General features: G+C 38.9%; 1 protein-coding gene across 6 annotated transcripts; it reads right to left on the bottom strand.

The window, feature by feature from the left end:
* Nucleotides 1–2430: 2430 nt before the first annotated feature.
* Nucleotides 2431–13012, bottom strand: LOC110695670. Of its 6 annotated transcripts, XM_021872899.1 has the most exons (9): nt 12420–12980; nt 10804–10827; nt 9141–9211; nt 5205–5288; nt 4870–5085; nt 4666–4758; nt 4442–4546; nt 3912–4352; nt 2431–2599 (listed from the first exon to the last, which is right to left on the bottom strand). In XM_021872899.1, exons 4-9 carry the CDS (start codon nt 5208–5210, stop codon nt 2549–2551), a joined length of 912 nt encoding a protein of 303 aa, XP_021728591.1. In that variant the 5' UTR covers nt 5211–5288; nt 9141–9211; nt 10804–10827; nt 12420–12980; the 3' UTR covers nt 2431–2548. The 6 variants fall into 6 exon arrangements, 4 of the variants coding, with proteins under 4 accessions (XP_021728591.1, XP_021728589.1, XP_021728590.1 ...); XM_021872897.1 differs by having other exon boundaries at nt 5205–5919; nt 10804–12983; XM_021872898.1 differs by having other exon boundaries at nt 10804–12983.
* Between the last annotated feature and the right edge of the window lie 8197 nt (nt 13013–21209).

Here is a 21209-nt window from a genome sequence, read left to right as displayed (position 1 = left end):
TATTAGCAACCGGTGCGAAAATTCTTTTTCCCAATCCCGCCCATTGCTTTTCCCACCGGTTTTCAAGAACCGGTGCGAAAAGTGCGGTGCCTATTTCATTTTTTTTACTAGTGGAAGTACAACCCAGGCAGCATGTACAAGGTCACTCACCCCTTAGTTGGTTTTGGGGTTGGAGTTGTGCACTAAGTCGGTCTCATCGATCTAGCTATCCGGTTGGGAGAGAAAGGAAAGGGGCGGCACATGGTCGTTCGGTTCTTGACCGTGGAAGAGTTGACCGCTTATAATCTCATCATAGGTCGTCCAACTCTAAACAAATCCAAGGCCGTCATTATCCCCTCTCTCATGCTGCTGAAATTTGAGAAGGATGATGGCTCTGTCGACTCCTTGAATGGAGATCAGAAGACTACTTGAGAGTGCTACCTCTCAGACGTCAAGCCCATGGCAGTTGGCTGGGACATAGAGTCGATAGACATTGACGTTGTCAAGGAACCTGAGGCTGCCCCACAAGTAGGCGGCAAGAAGCGAAAAGCCGACCAGCTGGTGACTTTAATGAAAGAGAAGCAATAGCAATCACTAACTGGGGAACGGCCAGATGAACTCCGTTCGCAGTCGACTGGTGAGCACATTGACATCACTCTGGACGATGCATGTCCGGAACGTACTGTTAAGGCGGGGACAGTTGCCTTTGCAAAATTGGGGGCAGATTTGCACAATCTGTTAAAGGAATTCAAAGATGTATTTGCTTTTGAAATGGAAGAGATGCTAGCCTGTCAGGAAAAGAAAAGGAATCTCGGCGAGGAGAGAAGTCATTCAGCAGTCGCCGAGGTTAAGATGCTGTTAGACGCCGGGTTCTTTCAACAATGTCACTTCCCAAATTAGGTAGCGAACGTTGTTCTTGTGAAGAAGGCGAATGGGACCTGGCGCATGTGTGTAGATTACACAGACTTGAACAAGGCATGTCCGAAGGACAGTTACCGGCTTCCAAAGATCGACAGTCTTGTCGACTCTGCAGCTAGGCATGCCATGATGAGCTTTATGGATGCCTATTTAGGCTTTCACTACATACCCATGTGGAAAAAAGATCAAGAGAAGACGACATCCGTCACTAATCAGGGGTTATTCTGCTATATTGTGATGCCGTTTTGCTTGAAAAATGCGCTTGCTACATTCCAACGTATGATTAACATGGTCTTCATCAACCAGATTTGTAGGAATGTAGAGGGGTACATTGATGACTTGATAGTTAAATCCAAGCTACAAACAGATCATCTCACTACTACAAATCCCGGCCTTTTGAGACGCTTTTTTCCATTATTTATGACGCGGAAAAGCGTCGCTAATTTTTTTCGAAAGAGTCGAGAAATTCGCGACGCTTTTTCGTGTCACAAATCTCGACGCCATTTTATGTCCCAATATTTTTGGACGCTTTTTAGTGTCTTAAATATCGACGCTTATTAATGTCTTATATAATATACTAATCGTCGAGAATTTCGGTTTTCAAGCTCCACCACCAAATTTCTAGACACTTTTTCCCGTCTACATTGTTGACGTTGTTTTTAGTCTCAAAATCAGTTGAGACGCTTTTTAATGTCCACACAGAAATATTGGCGGGAAATTTTGAAACGGATTAAAGTAAAATATCTTGACAACAAAAAGCGTCTAGATTTTTTTTATACTGTTTTATATATATATATATATATATATATATACATATATATATATATATATACACATATATATATATATATACACATATATATATATATATACACATATATATATATATGGTAATTACCAATAATATTCTATTACCAATAAGAGGGCTGCAAAGCTGCAAAAATAACACCAATAATCCAACGGCTTAACACCCAAGACACCAAACCAAATTAAAATAAACCAAACCAACAAAATAAGATCGGCAACAAATTAAACCAAACTAAAAACCCAAATAAAAAACAATAAGCTTACACAACAAACCAAAACAACAAAACACCACCCCAATTCACCAACAACAAAACCAGAAACCTGCCAACACAAGATGGCAGGCAGCCAGGAGCAGCCCCATGCAGCCAGCAGCAGCAGCAGCTCTAGGCAGCCAGCAGCCAGCAGCACCAACAGCACCACCACCACCAGGCAGCCAGCAGCAGCAGCAGCCCCAAGCAAGCAGCCAGCACCTAAAATGCCACCAAAAGCAAGCCAAACCAAATGGGCAGCAACCAGAAACTCAGATCAGAACATAATAAACCGCAGAGCATGTGCAGCACGTTAATCATAAAACATATACAATAAGTTTTTTCAAATATATATATATATATATATATATATATATATATATATATATATATATATATATATATATATATATATATATATATATATATATATATATATATATATATATATATATATATATATATATATATATATATATCATGTCCAAAATATCATCATTATTATTACATATATCAACTGTCAACTAAATTAAAAAGTTAGATTGACGCCTACATAAGTTAAATACTAACTATAAAAAAAATGCGTATATAGTAGGCTAATTTCCATCTTTAGTAGATTTTCCTTGTTCTCCCGTTGCATTCATAACCTTCAAAAAAAAAATATAATATAAGTATAATATAATATTTTGATTGTTAAAAAAAATACAACTCAAGAAAGATGCAGGCAGCAGCAAGACACAAGGCAACATCAACAACTCAAGGAAGATGCAGGCAGCAGTGACACAAGCCATTAAGCAACAACACACAAGAGTTATGCATAAATAAACAATGAGTAACGGAAGGACTCTACAGCAGTTTCTACAAAGTCATTCACTGACAGTAGCTTTTCCAGGGACTTAGGTGGTTAATGTGTTTGATTAGCCCATTGCATACTTCTAGTTCTACCTGCAATCACTTGAATGTCTCTTTTTACTTCCAAGGCTTCAAGGGCTTCAACTAGCATGCATAATTGGAATGTGATAATCAGCTATGTTCCATGGATTCGTATCGATCTCCCCTTGTTCCCATGTTAATTTAAAAGCTACAAGTGATAATAAAATAAAACTTAGGTTTTGAATACTGAACAAAACTTGTCACCACAGATTAATCACAAATTTCTGAGAAAATTCTCAAGCTGCCTAAGGGGATTCATACCATCTATTAAGGAGAAACTTAACACACATATTGATAGCAATGCACAACATCACTCAACAACAAAAACACAACTACCAGCAATAACAAAACATATTGACAGCTTTAATGTATGAAAATGATGGTTATTCTTAAATTTGTAATGGACCCAATTACCAGCCAACCATTTCAAGCTTATACTCGGCGGCCGAGGCAACGACAACAACATCACAGGGAGCAGCTACAACAAAACAAATCTATTGGACAGCAACCAAGCCAGGGTCAAGCAAGCAACAGCAGTACATCTTGCTAGGCAACAAGTATTCAGAGAACTCAAGACTTTTTGGAAGAACCTAAATTAAGCAAAGGGGGCAGAGAAGACAGAATTTCACCTTTTGGGAAATAAGACTTTAGGCTCTTATTCTAATACTTTTGTAATTAGCTATGTTTAGCGTTGCTAGCAAGCAAATGTAATATTTAGGGAAGTCAGAATTAGAAAAGGAGGTATCCAGAAAGTTGTAAGGAAATTCACTTGGAGAGTGGTTACCTCAAGTTACTTGCGAGTTATAGTCGTTAGCTATTATCTTTTGAATTACTTTGATTTACAAATTCATTGTGATTCTAACTATTTTAATCATTAATCAAAACTGCTGCTGCTGTGTGAGAAATTCTCGTATTAATCTAGTGTAAATTGTTGAGAGTGGGAAATTGAGAACACTTGTGAACAGGGCCGAAGGTGGAGGCTCCCTAATATCTGCCAAAATTTTATCAGAATAGATAGAAAATTACATGTTGGTTTGTCACTCCCAAGACTGATTTGGCACAATTAAGAATTTCTGTTGAACCCTTTCCATCATTAACTCCACCAACAATTTGAGAAAACTGTCCGATAAGGGTTTTAAGAAGAATATTATTCTCTTGTACTTGGTCTTTTAACTTTTCATTTTCCTTCTCAAGTACTTCATTTTTTTTGTGCAAAGCAGACATTTCCTCTTTCACATTACTATCCATTACCACGGTCCTTTGTTTAATTCTTCTAGGCCCGTCCTTCCTTAGCAAAGCATGCACCCCGTAAATGTCGCTCTTTCGAACCCCAAGTCCGTAACCTGTAGGACGATCAGGGATCTCTCCACCATGCATGGTCAGCTCAAAGGCTTCATCTTCAAGTTCTTGTTGGGACTTAGAAGGGTTTATCAACCTCAACTGTTCAACTTTAGCTTTCGCATCATCCTATAAAAAACATCAAATAATAATATAGTGAAAGATCGACTCATTTCCACATAAAATGACAAGCTTTAAAACACATTTAGATCTTTTACCACAAAATCTTCTGTCATTGTGCCCGGAAGAACACTTCCATCCTTGCCTGTATGAGCTTTTATCCAGAGAGCTAATAAGCTCATCTTTTCTCCATGCTCATGTTCCTATATATATTATTAATGTAAGAAGCATAAGTGAAAATATGAACAAGATAAGTTCAGAATATAGTAGTTAAAATATATGTTTGTAACGTATGCAGATCATTAATAAGAATGGTTAATACATGGTCAGCTTGTTTGTTCGCAAAACTGTTAGAACCGCATCTATGTAATTGATTTAGGGAGGCCCGTGCTGCTTTACCACATGTTGATAGTGACTGCACTCATATTCAAAGTCATATATAAAATTATATTTGCATTAAGACCAAAATTAACTCTAATTAGAAAACATGATGTCTGATATTTCAAATAGGAAGAAATGTACTTACTTTCCCTTTCTCCGAATCCCAATACTTAAGTAGCTTTATCCAATTTTGACTACTAATCCCATGCGGTGGTGTAGCGCTACACATCTCTTCTAAAGTTTTCTCTGTTGGTTTGTAGTAATCCTTCTTAAGATTAAACTTATATTGCCTCCAACTTTTATTAACACGCTTGAGGGCTGCTTTGTTATATAGTTCACCTATGGGAATCACAAAGCGATCCTTATACATGAAAAACAAGTAACTTTAGTAACAGTATTTATAGGTTAGTAAAAATAAATTAATTCATGAATGAAAAAAAAGTTTCTTATGAAAAGTAATAGAAAAAAGGAGATACATACTCTCATCTCATTAATTATCTTCTTTTTAAAATGCTCATCAATAGCATGCCAATCCTCTTCTCCAAGTGGACAATACGTCTCTATCTGCGCAATGTTACCGAGGAATCAGATTAAAATATGCCCACCTTTTCGGATGGGTTGGTACAGCTCATTAAATTCAACATAGAATCTGACACCGTTATTACTCCAAACATCAATAGGCTGAATAGAACCACTCAAGTATACAACGTTACCATTAGCATCTGCACAACTAAAAAATGATGAGTACTCAATTACCCATTCAACAAGTAACAACTTTCTATGGAATAATTGAACCAACTAATCTGGAAAGCATAGCTGCATAAGGAATCATCAGGAAAATATATAAACAAGAAAATGAAACAGAACATGTCTAAAAAATTCCGAGTTTCTGACAAAGTAACATTTGGAAAACCTGTAAGATGATAGCTAATATGTCAAAACAATTTTAGCAATAAAGTACAAAACATTTCATTAAGTAGAATTCGTTTTACAGTAAGGATATATTATGTACTTTCGCCAGGCTATTCAGTTCCTCAATGCCAGTTCAACTTTGATGACCTACTGCGTATGCTGTTACTCTGTTAGTATCTGACTTTTGTGTGCCTAGAATGCCCAGTTTCCTCCTTTGCTCAATGCAACTATTTAATACACAGCTCTTACAAGCATTACCATGTGGTGAGATATAGTCTTGATGCTACATCATATAATCGAGATATAAAAATACATCATAGAAGCAATATACAAAAAAAAAAAAAAAAAAAAAAAAAAAAAAAAAAAAAAAAGCATGATACTTTACTAAAATTCATAATAAATCATTCACAGAAATAATGTTCTGCTTGCTAAAGCATTGATGTGACAAGAAGCATAATATACTTCAAAATACACACATCTATCTACATACTGGAATTATATAATAAGCAGATTTACATTGACCATAAACAAGTCAATAATATATTCATTAATATGTCAAAACTATCAACCAAAAAAAAAATTGAGAATATGTAAAAAAATTCAAAAAGCAACATACCCACTGTCAAAACCTCTTCTTTGTCATCAAAATCATTTACAGTCATAGGCCAATCAGGATGTGACTTTGATCGTAGAGACTTTACTTGTTTTGAGCTTTTTTTTGTTTCCTCACAATTCTTTTCCTCCGTTTCAATATTAACATCTTCTTTTCTGCTTTTCTCATTTGAATTGAGTAAGTTTAAGGAGGAGGACTGATCAGAATTGAAAGAAGATGTAGAAGGATATTTTAGTGACTTTGATGTAATAGAAGGTGGGATGTTAGGTAAGCTCATGGATGAAAGTGTGGGTGGGTTTTCTTTACCAAAACATGATGGTTCTTCAGCCACCTTCTGAGAACTTAAAGTTGGAGTCTTAAGATTGGTGCGTTTGATGTTGTTGATGTATTCAAAGTTGGAGTCTTAAGATTGCCAGGTGCGTTTGATGTTGTTGATGTATTCAAAGTTGGAGTCATATATTTTTGAGCCCGATTAGGATGAGATTGAAGCCAAAGATGAGGTTTAATGTTTTTCTTCTCAAGAGCCTTTCTAGCTTCTAGATCATCTCTACTTTTATCCATATCTAATAGAGTTCCTAATAGATTATCACACACATTCTTCTCAATGTGCATTACATCTAAACTATGTCTAAGAAGATTATGTTCCCAATATTCCAATTCAAAAAATGCACTTTGCTTACGCCATATAACATCATCGGCATCAGCTTGATAATCATCATCAATATCTGTTGTTCCTCTATTTTTTCTTTTGTTAGAAGCTTTTTTTCGAGGTTCCGTAAACATACTTAACCTTTTCTTGCTGCTTCAAAACATCGGTCCCACTTAAAGGGATTGGAGCAAGACCGTACTCTTCTTTCCCATCAAATAATTGAGCTTCAGAGCGATAAGGATGATCGATTGGCAACCATTTTCGATGTCCAGGGAAGACAATTTTACCACCAAATCTATATGAATAAGTAGAATCAGCACAAGAAGGGCAAGCTTTATAACCTTTGGTACTCCATCCCGACAACAGAGCATATGCTGGGAAGTCATTTATTGTGGAGTGTAAGGCCGCTCGCATCTTAAAAGATTTTCCACTGTAAGCATCAAAAACATTTACAACTTTCCACAACAATTTCAAGTCATGTATTAATGGTTGCAAGTATACATCAATATCAATACCAGGACCATATTTACCGGGAATAATCAAGGACAAAATGAAAGATGATGACTTCATGCAGATCCATGGTGGAAGATTGTAAGGAATTAAAACCACTGGCCATGTACTGTAATTGGTATTCATTAGACGATATGGATTAAAACCATCACTAGCTAATCCCAATCTAACACTGCGAGGGTCAGCAGAAAATTCCTTATATTTTTCATCAAATTTTTTCCAAGCAACACCATCTGCAGGGTGCCGTAGGATCTTATCATCCTCACAGCTAAAATGCCATCTCATATCCTCTGCTGTTTTAGAAGACATGTAAAGCCTCTTTAGTCTAGGTATGAGAGGAAAATATCGCATAACTTTAGCTGGCTCACCTTTCTTAACTGATTCATTCTCTTTTTCAATTTTGTCACCCTCCTTCCCTTTCATAGTTTTCCACCTTGATGTATGACAAATATGACACTCAATTTCATCAGCAAATTCCCCCCAATATAACATGCAATCATTTGGACATGCATGGATTTTTTCATATCCTAATCCCAAGTCTTTGATTATTTTCATCCCTTCATAGTAAGATGATGGAAACTCTTGAATATGAGGGAATGCGTCATTTAGAAGTTCAATCAATTTATTAAATGACTCAGCAGACCAATGAAACATACACTTAAGGTGAAACAGATGTAAGAGAAATGATAACTTTGAGAAAGTAGTACAACCCTCATATAGACCCTCGTTAGAAGCTTCCATGAGACGTTTATACTTTTCCATTTCTTCATTAGTGTTAGTAAGGCATTTCATCATCTACCTCACAATGAAAATCAAACTCTTCATGCATGTCATATGAACCTTCCTCGTCAAAATTCGTTTCATTGGATGATGGGCCTTGGAATTCATTAGTGGATTGTGGAATGTGAACCCCGAAAGCCGCTCTTAGTAGCCCATCCATATCATCTCGATCTACTTCCTTCCCATGATCACTAGGGGGCTTTATGGTTTTACTCCCTTCACCCTCACAATGAAAAATCCATTTTCTATAATTCTTATAAAAACCGTTAAATAAAATATGGCCTCCTACTTCTTCTAAAAGATGCCATTTATTTAACTTGCACTTATTACACGAGCATTTGGTTTTTCCATCAATAAGAGTCTCCTTAGCAATCTCTAAGAATTTCATGCAACCCTCATAATAGGCAGATTTTCCTTTTGGTAAATCAATCCAACTAGTATCCATATCTACAATGAATTCATAATAAAATTTAATATTTAATAATTATTAATAAGTATCAATAATAAGTTGACAATAATTTGGTAATAAATATTATAAATGTTATAATTAAGAAGTGTGTAACAACATATTCCATCACTTAGGTTAATTTTAGCAATACTTTACCAAGGTTTCCCCTTCTATAGCTTTTATATGTTGTTATCATTGTGGTTGGAGACAAAATGCAAACAAAGTGATCAAACATAATAATACATGGAAGCATTCACAAAAAAAAAGATACATATACGTATTAATTTAATATAATTAATAAGCACATAGATAAGACATAATGAATTATATATAATATACTACCTCACTACAAATCTACAACTTAATTACTTACATTTTTCATATATGATCAATACCATAAATTGAGCTAAAACTATTTTGGGAGGGCTATCTACCATACATATGACACGAAAATATAATATACAATTATATGACATAAGATAATTTAGGAATTTGGGTAGTTACCTCGGCCAACTCACTAAGTGCAGCAACTATCACAATTAGAACAATTTTTAGATAAGCTCCTCCTCTGTCACCTATTAAACACAAAAACACAACTTCAAATTTTAAGATATGTCATAAATATTAGTCTATTGGATTAAGATTTATATATATTTTTTTACATAAGTCAAACTTGTACGATTTAATACAACCTATATAGTAAATGGAAATATATCAAACTATTCATAATATAATAAGCTATAACAAGATAGGCATACAGATAAGATGCAGGCATACAACCACTAAAACCACCCATTAGTCACAAGTTGTATAGATTTTCACACACTAGTGTAAACAACAATCTAAGACTACCTTTGAGGTAGTCCTACTAACATTGTATTGCCAAAAATAAACTCGGTATCATAAGCCTAACTACGACAGTGCAACCAGTCACTTCACAGAAGTAGCCAACAACTGGCAATAATTCACAAGTACATGGACAATTGTACCTAGCATAAGATCTTTCTCAATCTGCCTTCCTTCAAAAGTTATGAACAATCTGCCTATTTCAGAGTAATAGAACTCAACTAAGATTTATTTTCTGTACACATATCAGCATATAAAATGTTATAGAATCCAATTATAAAATGCAACTTACTGCAAGGGGCCATGACGAAATCAGTGAGATAAGAATTAAGGCAGCAATAAGTTTTTTTTTTTTTTTTTTCTTTTCTTGACAATTGCTAAGAGAGAGCATCAAGTTGCTGCCAAATAACATTAAATTTTTTTTTCTTTGTGCGTATGACAAGTAACCATAATTTAATAAAAGTTTTCTATGTATATCAACCATAATTTAATAAAAGATTATCTTGTCAGGCATAAAAATAGGTCCAGGAACCTCTATAGATTTCAAATGGCTAAAATATATATACATTATCCTACTAGATTCTGTGCGGACCAAATCTGCTAATTTATGGGGAGCCAAGTTTAAAGTACCAAAACACTTTCGAAAACATTAACTAGAAGAATAGGCTATCCCACATTCCCACCCTTCCTTAAATCAAGGATTACAAAGGAAATAAAAGAGGAAGGATAGGGTTAGCAACTTGGCAACAATGCAGTCCGCCAATGCACAAATGAAATATGAAAGTCATGATCGACCTTGACAATTAAGCAGACACAAAAAGACTTAACGTTCAATGAGATAGCTTGAACTAAAATACTCTAAGGGAGTTGACAATGATTCAATTCCACAGGCTAGGAATGATAAATAATCATTGACACTCCACTCCTACACTCACATAGCATGTGATAGGACACAAAAGCACAATACAAAACTACTAATTGCTTCTTAATTCTTACAATCCAGTCACAATCACACATTCATCAACATATAACACTACTGTAAATCACACATCTACCTGAATCTTTTTTAATATCCAAAGGTAAATTTGAGACTATCTTCCTATATCTGACCAAACAAGGGTATAACAAACAAAATAAGAATTCGGCTCCCCCTTTGGCTCAAGACTCTGTATGCAGTAGGTGACGATCCCAGAAACCCCAAATAAAATTAAAATTTGACAAAATTAATACAAAAAATCAACAATTCAATAAACATAATCAACCAAAAAAATACCAATCAATAATAAAAAGTATTATTTAAAAAAAATAATTAGACCATGACCTGTGATATAAATTCTTCACTTCTCTGCGTGGGTGGTTTCGAAATCCCATTAGCAAAAAGAATTCCCATACATGCAACGAATAAACAAAAATTCAGCATAAGCAACGAAATTGATAACGAAAACCTACGAAATTGATATATCAACCAAATCCTACGGAAAATTGATGACAAGAGCGAGAGGATTACTGAAAATTGAAGATAATATTGAAGAGAGCAACGAAAATTCAACAATTTCGAGTGGTTTTAGAGATTAGATGAGAGTGATTGTGCGTGAGCAAGCAAAGAAGATCAAGTTAGGGTTCGTTGTTGGGAGCTAAAGGGTTTTTTTTTTATTTCTTCTGACTGCTAACTGCGTATGAATGGCGGTTTATTTATTTTTATTTTTTTTTTTGGTTTAATTTAATTAGCCCGCTTTTTTTTTCCTTTGCAGTCCCGGGATATAGACAGTCACGTGCATATCACATGTATTTTTTTCGACGCTTTTATGTGTCGAGATCTAATGGTGACGCTTAAAAGCGTCGAAAAACACGGAAATAATTTTTTTGGCTAATGCTTGATACATGGCGTCGAGCACATAGCGTCCAGAAACTAAGGGATTTGTAGTAGTGTCTTGCTGACCTTCAAGAAACATTCACCAAACTCAAGCGGCACAAGGCCATGCTTAATCCTAAAAGTGTGTCTTTAGTGTTGAGTCTGGGAAGTTTCTCGAATTTTTTATTGATCAAATGGGGATAGAGGAAAACCCAGAGAAGATACAGGCGGTCATTGTCATGAAGTCACCTCGCACTGTCAGAGAAGTCCAAAAGAGATTCCTCAGCCGGTCAGATGACAAGTGCCTTTATTTCTTTCAAGCAATCAGTAAAAATACTATGTTTGAATGGGGAGATGATGCTTAGGCGGCATTTCAAAAATTGAAAGAACACTTACACCTCCTTACCAAGGCTTGTAAGCCCTTTGCCCAAGGAAATGCTTTACATGTACCTAGCCGTCTTAAATCATGCTCTTAATCTCGTTCTCCTTGTAAGAGAGACGACAACCAGCTCCTGGTCTATTTCATCAGCCATGTTCTTCGAAATTTAAAATTCCGGTACTCAATGGTAGGCCTGAGCACGGATCGGATATCCGTATCCGAAAATCCGGATATTTGATATCCGTATCCGATCCGAAAATATCGGATATCCGAAAATTCAGATATCCGAAATTTTCGTATCGGATAAGTCGGATATCCTATGTCTGAAATTATTAGTACCATACTTTAACTCAACACACGAATTATATTAAAATTGAATGTATTTTTAGGCTTAAGACATACAAGTTTCAAGGTAGATTTTACACAAAATGAGTAAAATGATACTACAGTACTAGTAGTATGCAACATCTATATCAACCAACTCAAAAACTAAACCAAATATAATTGATATAATGTTAATGACCAAAATAATATCTAAAACAACTCCAAAACTAAACCAAATGTAATTGATATCAAATTAATGACCAAAATGATATCAAAAACTAAACTCAACATCAACCAATACCTCAAAGGATTGTACTTCAATATAATTGATATCAAATTAATGACCGAATATGCTTAACCCAAAAAAAAAAAAATAACTTACTAATTAAATTGTAGAATGCTAAAACCCAATTAAATTGGGTAAACATACTTGATGCCTAACTAACAAATATACTCCATTTATATGGCAAACTTGTAACCTTCTTCTTCCACATCTGAACATGAATGATGAAAGCAAAGTGGGCTTGTAAAATCACGATCATCTTAAACATTTCTGAAGCAAGCTTGCGACGCTCATTTGTAGGTAAGTTGCGGGACACGAGATGGAGATGAACTCCGACGCTTTAGATTTGAATTGAACCTCATAGCAAACAACTCCTCGATGCGGTGGAAGAGTAGAAGTGTTGGTCCTGTTTGTGAGTATAAGGTGAATTGCAAAAGATGAAGAGAGAGGATGAAGGAGGGAGGAGGGAGGCTGAGATGAGAGAGGATGGAGGAGGGAGAAAGTAGAGGAGGAAGAGAAAGTATGAAAGAGGCGGATGGCTTAGGGAGTTTAGGCCCTTTAGGGTTACCACTTAGGCACTTACCCGGATGTTTTTAAAATGTTAAAAAAAGTGTTTTTTTTTCGGATATTCGGATTTTCGGATTATCAGATAGTTTTGCTCAGCCCTACTCAACGGTTGAGAAATTTGGCCTTTCTCTTTTCATTGTAGTAAAAAAGTTGAAGCCATACCTCTTGGCACATCCCGTGGTTGTCTACACAAACTAAACACTCAAGCGGCCAATGACAACTTTAGAGTCATCCGGCAGGATGCTCAACTAGGCTATCGTAATGCAAAGTCTTGAAATCACTTTTGAACCAAGGAAGGCAGTGAAGGGCCATGCATTGGCCGACTTCATTGTTGAAATGACACGTCTGGTAGAGTCGGAAAATTTGGATCAAGTTTGGAAGGTATATGTAGACGGGAGCTCTACTATTAATGGTTGTGGTGCAGGGATTATATCCCAGTCTCCTGAAGAGGACAAATATGAATATGCACTACGGTTTAAGTTTCAAGCCTCAAACAACAAGGCCGAATATGAAGCCTTGCTAGCCAGTATACGCATGTGTAAGGCGGCAGGGGCAAAGAAAATTGACGTCTGCTCGGACTCATTGCTGGTTGTTTGTCAATACCACGATGACTATGAGGCCACCCATGCGACTATGATCAAATATTTGCAGGCGACCAAGACGGAGGCTGGAACACTTGACGAATTTCATCAGAGTCACGTTCTCCGGTCAAAGAACAATCACGCGGATGCATTGTCAAAACTGGCACCATCCGCCTCCTGTGATACACCTCGGTCAGTTATTTGGGAATTGATTGAAAAACGAAGTATCGAAGAAGATCCTATTCGCGTGCTAGACCAAAGTTCAACCTGGATGGACGGCATCCGAGCCTACCTGCTAGACGGCACTCTGCCGGATACATACCTAGAAATGGCCGCAACAAAAAAATGTGCGGCCAACTTTGAAATTCGCAATAGAGAGCTATTTAAAAAGGGCTTCGTATTGCCTCTTTTGAAATCCATCACCTAAGAAAGGGGGCATGAAATTCTGGAAGAACTACACTCAGGCTACTTCGCCTCAGACATAGGCGGTAGAGCTCTTGCACAGAGGGCCAGGTGGAAGGGTTATTTCTGGCTGACCTTTGAAGCAGACGCCATGGGAATGGTGAAGAAGTGTGACAAATGCCAAAGGTTTTGCAAGCTTATACACCGTCCGACAACTAACCCAAAGGCAATTCATAGCCCTGTGCTATTTTCCAAACGGGGCATGGATATCTTAGGTCCGTATACACCTGCATTAGGCTAAAGGCAGTATATTCTAGTCATTGTTGACTACTTCACCAAATGGGTTGAGGCAAAGGTTGTGAGAGGCATAAAGACAAAGGACGTCATCTATTTCATCTGGAAAAACATCATCACGCGGTATGGGGTTCCTATATCTATGGTTTTTTACAATGGCCCACAATTTGAGACGTCTACCCCCAATTGGAAAGGTCCATACTGGATTTACAAAGAAGTCAAAGGCGGCACCTACCGCCTGGAAACACCAGACAGCAGGAAGGTAGCCTGAACTTGGAATGTACACAACTTAAAAAAGTACTACTTCTGAGACTTGTAAAAATTTTGTAAACAAATGGCTTAATAATGAGAATTGTTTTTTGTTTTAACTTGATTGTTATTTTTTATACGATTGAACCGTTTGTGCTATGTGCAAATGGCCAACACTTTAGATACGCCTCCCTATGGGTGCACCGCCTGTGCGATGTACAGACGATAAATCTGTACTAACCTTCCACTCTGATAGAGTGAGACATTTGGCGACATCCATTTGGGTGACTTCGCTTACAGAGAGCATCTCCTATTCGGGTGGCATATTGCTCTATAAACTCATACCATAAACGACCCAACCGACTGTCTTAATAAGGACTAGTTCATAGTCGTGTTTTTTTTTTTTTTGCAAAATCTAACGTGTGACCAAGATGGCTTAATTAACCGTTTTCCTTATGGGATAACAGGCGGAGGCCGGCTATTATTCTACTTAGATTAAAAATACAGTAAATTTTTAAAAGCAACATTATAAAACGTCTGCAATTGCTATGGGGCAACATAGGCCGTGAAAAAGCGTAGCCTTCCCTGTGGGATAGTTTGCATCTACTTCAAAGGGTTAAACTTGTTTACTGAACTGGTTTACTAACCTATCTTTCAGAAAGGTCATTAGACAGTCTAACTTTCTTAATGAGTAACTTGCTTATAGCAAGAATAATAAGACAGGCGTCAGAAAGACGTCTACACACGTTATTCTCCAAAGAGGAATTTGGTTATGTACCTGGATGAATGACCAAGACGGCTAAGAGTGGTCCCTTATTTGATGGACAAGGATATACCATAGGCCGTTTGGATATCCAAGCGTATACCGTCTGTTCCCCGGACGACTGTCTACTTGGTTTGAAGCAATCACAATAGTGATTGATTGAACTAGGAACTTGTCATACTCCTTTCAGTAAAAAATTCCTAAGTTAGTCAATCTACTTTTTTAAACCAACCACACAGTCGTCCAGGGGCAAGAGGCCAGCCGGTTTGACAGTTTCCACGTGCAATTAATAAGTTGGGTAAAAATACAAGTATATATAGCAAAGAAAAAATGCAAAAAATTGAAGCAAAACCGAATACACAATCGGCATATTCACATAAATTAAAATTTGAAATTGTTAACCGGTATACCAACCGGCAAAATCATTGTTGAATCCGACTCCTCGGTCGGTAAAAATACATAAATACTCGGCACCCAGGCCAAAAAAGCATAGTGTTGGGTCATCCAGCCAAAGGAAAGACACAAAAGATTAATTATGAGGAGGGAACTCCTCACTCCCCGGTCACCATATTGGCACCCTTGGCCAGCTCATCCTGCTCAGACTCAAGCTCCTCCTCATCCGTTGAATTGGCCGCCAACTCCTCTAACCCTTCCTGCAGCTGCTGGGCATCAAGCTCATCTGTGACCGCCGCATATTGACACGCCTAACTGGTATAGTCACTATCAAGAAAGAGAGTTTTCCAAGTCATCCTCATGCGAGTGTCGTAGTCGGCCTCATTCTCAGCAATCAGATTAGCCTTCTCTTCCTCGACCCTGGCCTTGAACTACCTCCTCAGCTGGATCTCTTGGTTAGACAGTTTGCATTTCAAGGCCGCATTCTGATTTCGAAGGCCTTCAGCCTCTTGATTAGCGTCCTCCAAGGAATTGAGGTTAGAGTTAGTCGTCTTGAGCTTAGCCTCCAACTCAGACATTTTGTTTTGGGCCACCTCCAAGTCGGCCATGACCTGTAGATTGGCAGTCACTTGTAAATACAGGATACCACGGGTTAGTGCCTCATTTTTTAATATGTCAAACATGGCTCTATCAACGGAAGAGGCAACCCGTTCTTTGTCAACTTCTACCTTTTTATTTTTTTTTTTTTTCAGAGAATGGCTTCTTGAGCCTGTTCACTCGCAGCATCGCCGACACCCGGCAAGAGCACTTTGATAATAACAGACGGCAGAAAAGAGTTAGAAAAATATTTTATTTAAAGCCAGAATACCTCAGCCAGCAGAGCCAGGATGACGTCGAAGTTAAGGGTTCCGACCCCTCTCACGAACTCCCTCTCGATAGAGGAGACGGCCTTGAGCATATTCTTTGTAAACTATTGAATATCTAACCTTTGGCTGACATCTGCACAATCAACATCTTTTAAGTAGCTGATGTAAGCCTGACCAATAGACCGGGTGTCCTCACAGCTTCTTGGCGACTACTGATATGACTTAACACTACAAAGGTAAGGCAAGGGATAAAATTCTGAGACACCTTGGGCAATAGCTCCCTCCTTCTCCATAGGAGATTTGCTCCTGCCTGTTGCTGCTGAGCCGATAACAGCAGTGGGTGGCTGGCCACCCTTTGACACCTTGTAGGCGTCAAGCTTCTTTAAACCTTCAAGAGAGGCGGGGGACTTGCCTCTGGTAGAGGGATGAGAGTCGTTCCCCGCCTAGGAAGATGGAAGGGGCTTGTCTGCCACATGCTTCCTAGACTTGCCAAGAATCTTAAAATCATCCGTCGTCTGCTTTTGCAGTTTCTAGATTAGTTGAGGCGGCGCTAGCGGTCTATTATGTCCCTCCTGCAAAGTATCAACCAAAGTAAGTTAGTAGAAAGCGGAAAAAGAAAAGCCGCTTGTATACAAAATACGAAAAGAAAACTGAAGATCTTTACATTAGCCAGTTGGTCTTTTTTGAACTCCTCAGCCTTCCGCTTTTTCATCAGGCGGTAGGCACCTATAGAGTTGGCAGGCTTCTTGCTAGAAGAAAGGTGCTCCATTGCTTCTTATGCACAAAACAAGCTAGATGTTACATTGACAAGACTTGGCAAATTGCCAAGTTTAATGGCACATCTGGCCGTCCACCTCTAGGCTTTTCCGAGCTAAGGCCACAAGCGGCTAAATAGGTGTTGTCAGCCAACTACTCAAATTTGGGAATTTGGCTATGGGGAATTATTTCTTTTTCTTTCATTCCCTCTATAGCTTGGATGGTGACTTTGAAGAGGCCAAGCTTAAGGATCTGGTCCCAACCCTATTAAAGGACAGGTGGCAAAATTATCATCTGTCCTAGGAGATAAGGGTCACGGTTCTAGGAGTTGAACTTTCGATTCCTCTAGGTGTCGGATGAAGACACAATGAAAAACTTGTTCTGCCACCCCTTCCATTTGGACTCCTTGCCAATGACCATCATATACCCCTTATGGCTTGTTAGGGTGTATCAGCCGGAGCCACTTGCCTTAGGAGTCCTGCTCATATAATGCACCTTGGCAAATTCTTTAAAGCTCGGCTCAACTTTGAGCATTTCACAGGCGGCAACATACCCCAAAATGATAACCGATGATTTTAGGGCAAGTTTCCAAATACCTTGGCGATACCCTTCTAGAATTTTCTCTACAGCCGCGTGGAGAGGGAATCTAAGGCTAGCCTGGATGGCTGCTTCTAAAGCAGCCAAAGCACTGGTCTCCATAGCTGGACCCAGCCGGCAGACGACAGTGTCCTCCAAGTCGGGGACATGGATTTCATAACCAGACCTCATGAAATGGGTAGTTCGAAATTCGTCCAGCTTCTTAAACATGGACTTTTGCTTGTTAGCTGTAATATGATGATAGTAGAAGGAAAAATCTTCCTTGTGAGTGATGGAAGCCTCTCCTTCACCCCCCCATGGAGGTGGCTGCTCTCGCCTCAACAGACAGCGAAGACTCTGCCTCGAAGCCTTCAGACTCCTCATTTGATATAGACGGCCCTGATCTGAATGGGACAACCTGTGTACAGAGCCGGAACTATTGCTCCCAGACTCTTCCCCCAACTCATTTAAGATAGAGTGTCCAGGTGTACTCGGAGGGCTGGGCGGATGGTACAAAACTATAAGGTTTTTTGGTGTCCGAAACAGCGCGGAAACAAAACCCACAAAGGATCGGATGCATAATTAATACAACTAAATAACCCAACATGCATTTATTACAAGCAATAAACACATAAACATACAAAGAGGGAGAGAGAGAAAGTAAGGAAAATACTTCCTCACCCTTGAAGCATGCTTCTCACGAACCTCGAGCAAGAACATGGAAATCTCTAGACTTGCAAGTGAAAATCCTCCTTCATTGCACACACACGCGCCCAAACGGGTCCCTATCTTGTAGCTTAGACGAGGCTAGACCAATAGAAAATTAGAGTATTACGAACATAAAGGCTTTCTCACACTTTTGGGAGATACCTTATTGAGTTCAACTCAAGTGAATAATCCCAACCCCTAAGGTTGGTATTTATAGGCAAAGGCTCCCAAAAACATCACTCACCTTTCCATGTGAGAGAAATGATATGTGAGAAAAATTAAGCAATTAATTTAACTCTAAATTAAATTAAATAACATAAAAAATAATCAAATGATAATTGGAAATGAAACGGAGGTGTTAGGTAACGACAACAAACCATCCCCTTGGGGAGCAAGCAAAACCGGCAACTCACCCTTGGTCAACACAAGGATGACCAGCCTCAAGCCTTGGGCTCCAAGGGACGCCCAGCTGGCGGCCTTGCCCTTGGCTGGGCCTGCTAGCACGCCGCAAGCCCACGCAAGATGTTGGGCGCTAGCAGGCTAGTGTTAAGCCTTCTTTTGTGCTTGTAGGCTGGTGCTAGCGCTGATAGCATCGACCTACTTCCAGGCTGATGGTAGCGCTGCTAGCTCGCCCAGCACAACCATGCTTACGAGGCCATGCGCTGCTAGCTAGCTAGCTCGGCAAGCATGCCCAGCAGCGCACATGCGTGGCTGCTAAGCTTGCGGCCGAGGCTAGTGCATGGCTAGCAGCCTTGCTAACTTATGTTTCCTAGTTATCGATTTGCTAGGCCAATCCGAGGCTAGGCCTTCACGCCATAACTTTTGAGTTCAACGCTCGACATCGACGCTCTAACCTCGGAATCAAACGTTTGAGTTCGTAAAATCTCTATCGACTTAATTAATCATTCGAATTAATTCGTCGCCTTTGTTCGATTACACGATTGGGTGTGACCCGAAGGGTTCAGTTAAGAGCAAACTGTAATATTAATTATATATTAATATTACTAATTAGAAGCGGCCACCAACTAGGAAGTTCTATCACTTAACCTCACTGAATAATTAGGTTTCCTAGTTAATTCTGAACCCTCTATCGGAATAATACACTTGTTCGAAAGACACCATTCCTTTCAATCTCCCACTTGTCCTTCTGGACTGGTGTGCCCTATTTGTATTTCCTTTTTCCTATGTCACTTAATGCCTCTTCATGAACTATAAGGTAAGATTCATCGTCATGCTTATTACGTCTAGAAGTGTTTCTCGATTTCCGAGTTCGACTGTAAAGAGCAGATGATTTCTAAAATCCATCTGAGCACGGCCATACATTTTCACAGTCTTTTATAAGGCTTTCCTTACCTAGAGGCCCTAGTCGCATGAGTGTTGCCTTCATAATTGCCTTGTACAGCAGACGTTTGACAACATCAAAACGGATAAGTACTCAAACATGTGTCCCAATAGTCTGCTGACGCGTGTCACCAAACCCTAGAAAGGGATTGATCTCCTTCTCTATAAATAGAGGAACCATCCTCATTTAGGACGGGACGAACACCCAACAACACAAAACACAACATACATTGAATCCACATTCAATCAACCCAAAAATTGAGCAATCTTCATTGCAGAACCCTCTTGACTCAGGAGGGGTTATTACTACATTTAGCACTATACTCCTCATACTCGTTCTACCTTGATCGTCGGAGGAAGAACTCCCTCGGGAGTCTCCGTTGTTTTGCAGGTACAGGGAGCTGGAGGTCAGTCTCGGTGTTGTAACTCTCCCGCAGGACACATCAAAAAACCCCGAAACATTGGCGCCGTCTGTGGGGAGAGTACCACTGAGATGACTTCACAGTAGTCTGTACCACCTCTTGATAGGAGGCGGCCTACGGTTGAGTTCAAAAACCGAGTGCCTCCTCCCTGTCTTAAATGTCTGAGCCGGCTTAAACGCCGTCCTACCCAGACAGCTTCTAGAATACCTCAAATGAGGCATTCACAATCAAACCGAGGGGGTTAGTCAGGCGGCCTGCCCGTCCCTTCTGGCCCTCAGAATTCATTCGGTACAATGTGCTTCAGCAAGCCATACATGCCGTGTGGACAGCCATGCATGCAGTCGACACCTTTTCAGGGGTCAGGCGGCATCATGCCCCCAGGCAGCCTCTCAATCAGTCGGCATGTTAACGCAGTAGGCTATATACAGGCGGTCAAGTACCTCAGGCGTCGTGAGGCCGACTGTCTAGTACAGGAGGTGTCATACAAAACCCTCCTGACACAGGAGGCGTCATATTACCGAGTTTCAAGTGTTATAAGCGTCATATGACCAACTCTCAAGGGTCAGGCGTTCAAGCTTGTAAGATATTTTTATTTATAAGCTGACCATCATTGTTATTCTTAAATCATTATTATGATATTTACATAATCATTGTTATGATTTTCATCTTGTAAAAAAAAAAAAATAAAAAAAAAATAAAAAAATGCAATTGCAAGTCAGGCCGCCTAATTTCCATATTCCATATATTTATATTCAATAGTGGAACCATTATGTGTATATTTATACTCATTTCATGAGTAGTGCATGGCTACCATGCATTATTTAGCTTTTACGTCGAGTATACACAAACGGCAATTAGTGGCACTCAATGGCACTATCACAAGCCTCCATTCTCACATATACAACCACCCCTATCACGCATGAAAGAAGTGTGGTGATACAACCGGTTCAAGGACAGCCACCATGCATCCG

Source organism: Chenopodium quinoa, unplaced genomic scaffold (genome assembly GCF_001683475.1).
Source record: "Chenopodium quinoa cultivar QQ74 unplaced genomic scaffold, ASM168347v1, whole genome shotgun sequence".
Taxonomy (NCBI): domain Eukaryota; kingdom Viridiplantae; phylum Streptophyta; class Magnoliopsida; order Caryophyllales; family Amaranthaceae; genus Chenopodium; species Chenopodium quinoa.
Note: the sequence above shows the minus strand (reverse complement) of the source record. Positions and strands in the feature narration are given on the sequence as shown.

Excerpts from the sequence above, each read along its gene's own strand:
- LOC110695670 (XM_021872896.1), bottom strand. The coding sequence starts at position 12,465 with ATGTTTACCCAATTTAATTGGGTTTTAGCATTCTACAATTTAATTA. Across the intron at positions 9,212-12,419 it reads AGCATTCTACAATTTAATTA|GTGACAGAGGAGGAGCTTAT; the intron begins GTAAGTTATTTT and ends TGTGTTTAATAG. Across the intron at positions 4,547-4,665 it reads CGAACAAACAAGCTGACCAT|GAACATGAGCATGGAGAAAA; the intron begins GTATTAACCATT and ends TAATATATATAG.